General features: G+C 33.3%; 1 protein-coding gene across 1 annotated transcript; it reads left to right on the top strand.

Annotated features, from left to right (window-relative positions):
* The first annotated feature begins 2,770 nt into the window (after nt 1-2,770).
* LOC133328004 (protein scylla-like) lies at nt 2,771-4,855 on the top strand. The gene is made up of 2 exons (XM_061536553.1): nt 2,771-2,857; nt 4,155-4,855. Exons 1-2 carry the CDS (start codon nt 2,779-2,781, stop codon nt 4,853-4,855), a joined length of 780 nt encoding a protein of 259 aa, XP_061392537.1. The 5' UTR covers nt 2,771-2,778.
* Nucleotides 4,856-6,814: the final 1,959 nt, after the last annotated feature.

Here is a 6,814-nt window from a genome sequence, read left to right as displayed (position 1 = left end):
TGACATTTTTATCGATGTCGCCCTTAGGAATAAAAATTTTTAAGGTTTTCCTACAGTCGGCAAATGGGTGAATAATAAGCACCATGTCGATCATTTTGGCTCAAAATTGGAAAAAAATGTTAAATAAGACTTCTAATGCCGAGAACTGGATAACAGTTTCCCGAGAATTGGATAACAGGTTCCCAATTCGGCACCATGTTTTATAATTGTAATATTTTAATAAATAATTTTATTTTTTATAACTTTTCCAATACAAAACTGATGGAAACCTCTACTTTTACTATTGTAAATAACAGACAAATCGATTAAATTTATCTTTAACTAAAATGCTACGTGCCGACTATTGGGACATAACATGCCGACAATTGGAAAAAAGTGTCGACTATTGGCACAAAGGCACTATTTTACCTAATTATCAATTTAATCTACTTTAATACAAATTAATTAAACAAATTTGTATTCCTTTGGGGAGTACACAAAATTTCAAATACAATATCTTGGAAAAGATGCACTTGGAATGGTGAAAAGCGAAATTTCTTAAAGAGCCGACTATTATGCACTTACCCTATTTGTAGAAAAATTAAAACAAGGGTCACATTATAAGTTCCTTCCCACTTTTATTTTTATTTTCTATATCCCAATAAAAATTATTTAACAAACCCATTATCATTCTCTTTAAAAATGTCAGATCTCACAATTGATTATGCCGGGCCAGAAAGGGTTAACGTGAATTAATGTAAATAGTGCAATTATAACATAATCGACAAACACATTAATCTTAAGGCGAATCTAATTTTCAATTTGAAATATTAAAAAATATTTATTTTTTTGCAAAAAGGTTTGGGATACAGCCTGACTATTTTGCAAAAATAAAATACAAATGGTATTCCAAAAAACTCGCTAACACTACTAAAAAATATTTATATTTTCCACACTTTTGTCGATTAATCTCGACATCTATTATAACTTTTAATCATTATTTTCAGAATATATAAGATCATGAAATTAAAAAAATGATATTAATTAAAAATCGTGAAATTGTGCCCTTGCAAACTTCTCATCCGAAGTGTATTTTCCATTTGTCATGTTTAGTTTGGTTGCACTGACTGAAAAACACGACCACCACATGCGTCCTCGTTGTCGCTGTAGCGCACGGAGTCACGTACACCATTAAGCAACGAAACAACTAAAGAATAAACGGCAAATATACTAGCTGACTGGCAGGCAGCAGCATGCAAAATCCAACTCTGAAAACCGGCAAGTAAGGGTGATATGCCTGCCGCTGAATGAATCGATGGCTGGATGGAGGAGAGATTGAGGTGCAATGAAGGATGGAGCGTTGCAACAAAATCATACGAGTTTTTTTTTGTTTGTTTGTCTTCTTTATTTATGATTTTTCTTGGTTTCTAGAATCATGAACGGACATGTACAAAATCTTGTTTTATTGCTGGAAGGAGTCGAAAGGAAATTGAACAAGTTTTTTGTTTTTCATTTTTTTGTGAAATGATAGCCGGTTTAGGTGGAAAGTTGATTTTTCTGTGTAGGCTGCAGGAAATGTTGGTTTGGAGAAAAAACATTAGGGAGAGAGAATAAGAAAGAATATCAAATTATTTAAGGTGCAAGTAATTATCTGTTGTCATTGTTGTTGTTTTCTTCTTGTACCAGCTGATATTTTCTAGATTTTCAAGATAAACAAGGGAAAATCAAAAAAAACACAAGACTAGAATTTTGGTTTGAAAAATGAAAAAAAAACTATGGAAAATTACCAATATCCACATATGGTTGATGGCTGGCTGGTTGGCTGTCTTGCATGAAGAGCCATAAAGAAGGCTGGCTGGAACAACAGCTACCTGAATTAGAAGTTTTTCAATTTTTCTTTAATCTTGCCATCACCATGAAGTAGGTAAATGAGAGAGGAAACGCGAGTGAGTGGTGAACAGCAACAACAACAAAACAACCCAACGACAATTCATGTGTGTGTTCGCTCATCTACTCTCTCAACCTCTCCGTTGGGCAAGAAAAAACTCACGGCAGAGAGCCAATGTGTACAAAAAACTCAATTGACCCACAAAGAGTACGAGTAAAAGAGTCGACTGAGTGAAAATGCAGTGACAGAGAGTAGCCGCCTATAAATACGCTGCACAACCAGCTGCCATGGTATAGTAGCTTCGATACATTGCTGAGATACAGATACAGAATAACAGCAGTAAAAAGATACGCAAAGCAAAAGCCATCTGGCATTTCATATCTATCTACCTATCTGTGTTATTAATTTTTAACGTAAATTTCATATCGTATTGATGAAATTTTGTATTCTCTAAATTGAAAAAAAATTAAATATAAAGAAGAGTTCTAGCTACACCAACAACAAAAGAATAATTGCCATTTGTGTTAACAGAAAATTGTGATAAAGAAGTTAATAATATTTATGTTTTTTGCTGCAAATAACAACTTAAAACGAACTGTGATTTAGAAAAAAATATAAAGTTATCACTTTTGCAACAACAAGAAAACCACAAAGACAATCCAACAACAACCACAGTTGTGAAATAAAAAAAAGACAAAAAGCATAATTGTGATAAATCAGTTCATAAAAAAAAACTTCTTGTGTTTGGCAAACCTTTTTTAATTTCGAAACTCGAAACAAACATCTTCGAGAAGTTTCGATACCTCGGACAAAAATCTAAGAAAAAAAAACGTGCAAACAACTTTTTTTACTGTCACAGTAAAAAAAACCAACCACAGACAATTTTGTTGAATTAACATCTGCGGAAAATTATGAAAATGGAAATTTTAGCCGTTCAACAGTTCTACCATCCATCAGATTTTGCCGGTTTGGGGTCTAATAAAATCAGAGGTAAGTTGAAATTGTGATTTCAAAATATTAGGAAATCATTAAAAGTTATGTGTTGATTAAAGAATGATTTGAAGTAACGCTTTTTAAAAAATATTCAAATTTATATTCCCAAATAATTATGGATTTTGAAAAAAACCTCAACAAATTTAAAAGAAAAATTTTTAAAATTTCTGATGAAATAAAAAATTTGCCGACGCAAATTCACATCCCAATTTTTTTTCAATATAAATTATTACCAATTCCTCGTAGGTAGTTTGTAACTTGCATATAAACACCATGTTTCAATTAATATTCTTGAAAGAACATTTTTTACCGTTAATATGTCATTCATCTATGACACATTATTTCCGTTTCCGTTGTTTTTTTATCATTATTGTTTTTTTCCGAATTCTATGTCTCGTGCTAGCCACTGTTGCTAACTGAAATTCAAGAAAAAAACTACAATAACAACATTTAATTAATTTCAAAATTTTCCTCAAATCTTTGTGAAAAAATAATTAAGACTTTCTCCACTGCCATAAACGTATAATTATTTTGTGTTGTATTTTTTTTTGTTTCATTAATTTACTACCTTCCACAATAAATCTAGTCAAACGTTTTTTTTTTCTTGGTGAAACAGAAGGCAATTCAATTAAAAAAATTGAAAACAAAAAGAAAAACGGTTACACGCCGCCAACAACAATACCCACCACCACCAGTCAGCCAGCACTTCCAACCCCTGAGTCATAACGCATAATCGTCATTGTTGGGTTGTCTTTATACGCTACACATTCATGTTTGTTTCCATGCTAAAGTACAATGTGTTTGGCTGGCTGGATGACTGGCTTGTTGTCAAGAGCCATAGAAACACTATTGAAAACAAAAAACAAGCAAGCGTATTGTTGTTGTTACTTTTTGGTTTGGCGTGTAACGACCTCGCTAGCAAACAGCAACAACAACCAATTTTGTTGTTGCTAGCGTGTGAGCTCTTGCTATTGTGGTCTGGCGCATAGACAGAGTGTAGTGTGTGCCAGCCAGCCTGCCAGCTCTAGCTTTGATTTCTTTTGTTTCGTTGATTGGGGGAAAAGCAGTGAGCGAGTGCTACGTGCGTTTTTCCACGCACACACAAGCACACACACTCCCAGCCAGCACTGCAACAACAATAGAAACAACTTGAACATTCGAGAATGAGAAGTGGTGTTTCCTCAAGGGGGTTACTTCAAATCATGATTTTAGAGATAAAAGCAATTTCACAAACAAATTTTAAATTTTCTTTTTTTTATTAATTTAAAATTTTCTTTTTTCTATTAATTTGCAGATTGGACCTCACCTTTAACACCACCACCAGAGGCCACTACCAAGGCCACCACAAATCTACCCTACAATCAAACAAATACCATCAATAAAATGAAATGCAGTATTAACAATCAAAAGAACAAACGTTTGTCCGAAAGCCAAAGCAAGCGTTCATCAACATCATCATCGGCTACTAATCCCAAAACCAACAACTCCAATCAGGGTAGTGCAACCACCACCACCCACAACAATATCTACTACAGTGAAGACTTCGATGCCACAGCCATTAATGAGTTGTCCCTACGTTTGCTGGATGAGCTAAGGGCCGCCAAGAGCCGTCATTTGTCCTGCACCGAAGTCTCGCTACCCTGTGATCTCACACCACGCATTGCAGCTGAAATCCTTCGTCTGTCGGAAAAGGAACCCTGTGGTCTGCGCGGTTGCACCATTTACATTGAATTCGAAGATGAGCCGAACAACTCCCGACGCATTGCCTCGCTCAAATTGGATAAGGAAACAGTATCTACATTTGAGATCTATCTGACACTGCGCCAGGATCATCGCGGTTGGGCCGCTCTATTGCCGCAATTCATGAAGGGTCTGTCGCGTACGATTACCATTAGTCCGGAATTCAATATCACCAAGAACAAGCTATACTCTCCCTTGATGAGCAGTAGTTATAGCTATACCAGTTCTAAGGCCATTTCAACGCCCACAGCATAAACCCCAGCTATCTACCTACCACTTCATTGAATTGTTTAAACACCACCACAATTATCATCCCCCTGAAATCATCATTACCCACCTTTGAATTCATCACTCACCCCACCTATGAAACAGATCCAGCTGTTAAATCTCAGCATTTTTTATTTTAATTATAACAGCAACCCTCAAACCTGATACCAATGCGCGAACTGTGTCTCCTCCTATAGTTTTTAAGTTTCTTTTTGTGTTCTTCTTTTCTGTTGTCTGTCTGTCCTTCGTGCGATTTTATTAGAAATCGAACCAAGTTATCGAATATCTCTTTTTTATATTATATACGTATGTATACCCCCATGTCCCTCATACCCCTCAGAAAAAAATATTTGTTGTAAGAATTCCAGGATATACTCTGGAAAAATTTGTGAAAAACGTCCCCAAGTTTGAGGATATTATGGCAAACATACACATATCCCCAAACTCAAGGCTGCCAATTAGTAAACGCGAAGCAACAACAACAACAAAACTCATGAAAAGAATGTGATACTTATTAAGATGCTAAGTTTTAATCTTAACAAACAAACAAAAACAAATCATGTGAATTATAAAATGTGTTAAAATTGCAAACAAAAATTATTAAATTAAATTAAAAAACAAAACAAAATAACCACCCTTCCCCAAAAGAAAAAAACCTAGATACTCATCCTACTCGAGTCAACCCCAAACACACCCACATTGTATGTGTGTGTGTTCGTGGTTGAACATGTTGTGAGCCATCTATCTAATATAACGAATGTCGATGTGTTTTAAATTCAAAGAATTTCCAAAATTTTTTGATATTTATTTAATCTTAATTATAAGTTCTTGTGTACTTTAATTTAAAAAACAAAAAACAAAAACGAAAGAAACTGCGATATTTTGCTTAAACCCTCTCGTTGTCGAGAGGCCCAAGCATTTAGTTTGTAATAAAAAATATGTAAAAATATAAAACGCAAAACGAAATGAAATCCATTTATTTTCTTTAAGAAGAATCCACCCCAACCCACAATGTTCTCATTATTATAATTTGTTTGAACTCATTTTCAAATGATATTTTCATTATTCTTTATTATTTGGCCATCTTTCATCCATGTTTTTTTATAATTTTTTCTTATGTTTTTTTTTGATACACGAACATACCATAAATGTCCCATTTATAGAGTTACAACAACAAACAAAAACAACTATGTATTTATTTTAATTGTGTACGAAATAATTTTTTTGTCAAATTTTTGTCATAATGAAAAACAAATGTATTATTTTTTTATTAAAAACAAAAAAAACGCAAGAAGAAAACCATAAATATTCCCTGCCTCTATTTAACTAATAAGTAGCAATGGCAATGATGAAATAATAAATGTCCTCAACAGGAAATTGAAAACGAAAATGTATTAATGTTAATATTTTTAAGTTTGTTTCAATACATGTATTTTTTATATTTAAAGAACACAAAACAACAACAACAAGAACCATATGATCTTAATTTTGTAACCAAAAATAAAAACAAAACAAAAAATCCTTAAAAAAGTAAAACAAAAAAAAAATCAATTCAATAAAGAAAAATTATGTTCTGAAATTGTGCTATTAGATAACTCGTCAGGGTTTCTAAAAAGGCAATGGATGGATATAAAAAAATGAAAAAGCAAAATAAGAATCTTTTATTTTTATGGGAGGGCATTTTCACAATGGATGGGTTTTTAAGGGAAATGGGAAAAGATCGCGTGTAATTGTGAATTTTAGAGCGGAAGTTTTCATATTTAGTCCTGAAACTAACCGTTATATGTTGAAACAAACGTTCTAATCGTTAAACGTTCTATCTTTTTATACTCTAAGCGGCTCAAAATACCTAAAATCTATCGGGAAATGAGCTACGTCATTGTTCATTTTCTGCCAGGAGGGTTTTATATCATCTAAGAAAATGAAATATACATTTGCATCAAATAT

This window comes from Musca vetustissima, unplaced genomic scaffold (genome assembly GCF_032173495.1).
Source record: "Musca vetustissima isolate MV318-11 ecotype Yass unplaced genomic scaffold, APGP_CSIRO_Mvet_v1 utg24870, whole genome shotgun sequence".
NCBI lineage: Eukaryota > Metazoa > Arthropoda > Insecta > Diptera > Muscidae > Musca > Musca vetustissima.
The sequence above is the reverse complement of the archived record's forward strand: the minus strand, read 5'-3'. Positions and strand labels throughout refer to the sequence as shown.

Excerpts from the sequence above, each read along its gene's own strand:
- LOC133328004 (XM_061536553.1), top strand. The coding sequence starts at position 2,779 with ATGAAAATGGAAATTTTAGCCGTTCAACAGTTCTACCATCCATCAGAT. Across the intron at positions 2,858-4,154 it reads GGGGTCTAATAAAATCAGAG|ATTGGACCTCACCTTTAACA; the intron begins GTAAGTTGAAAT and ends ATTAATTTGCAG.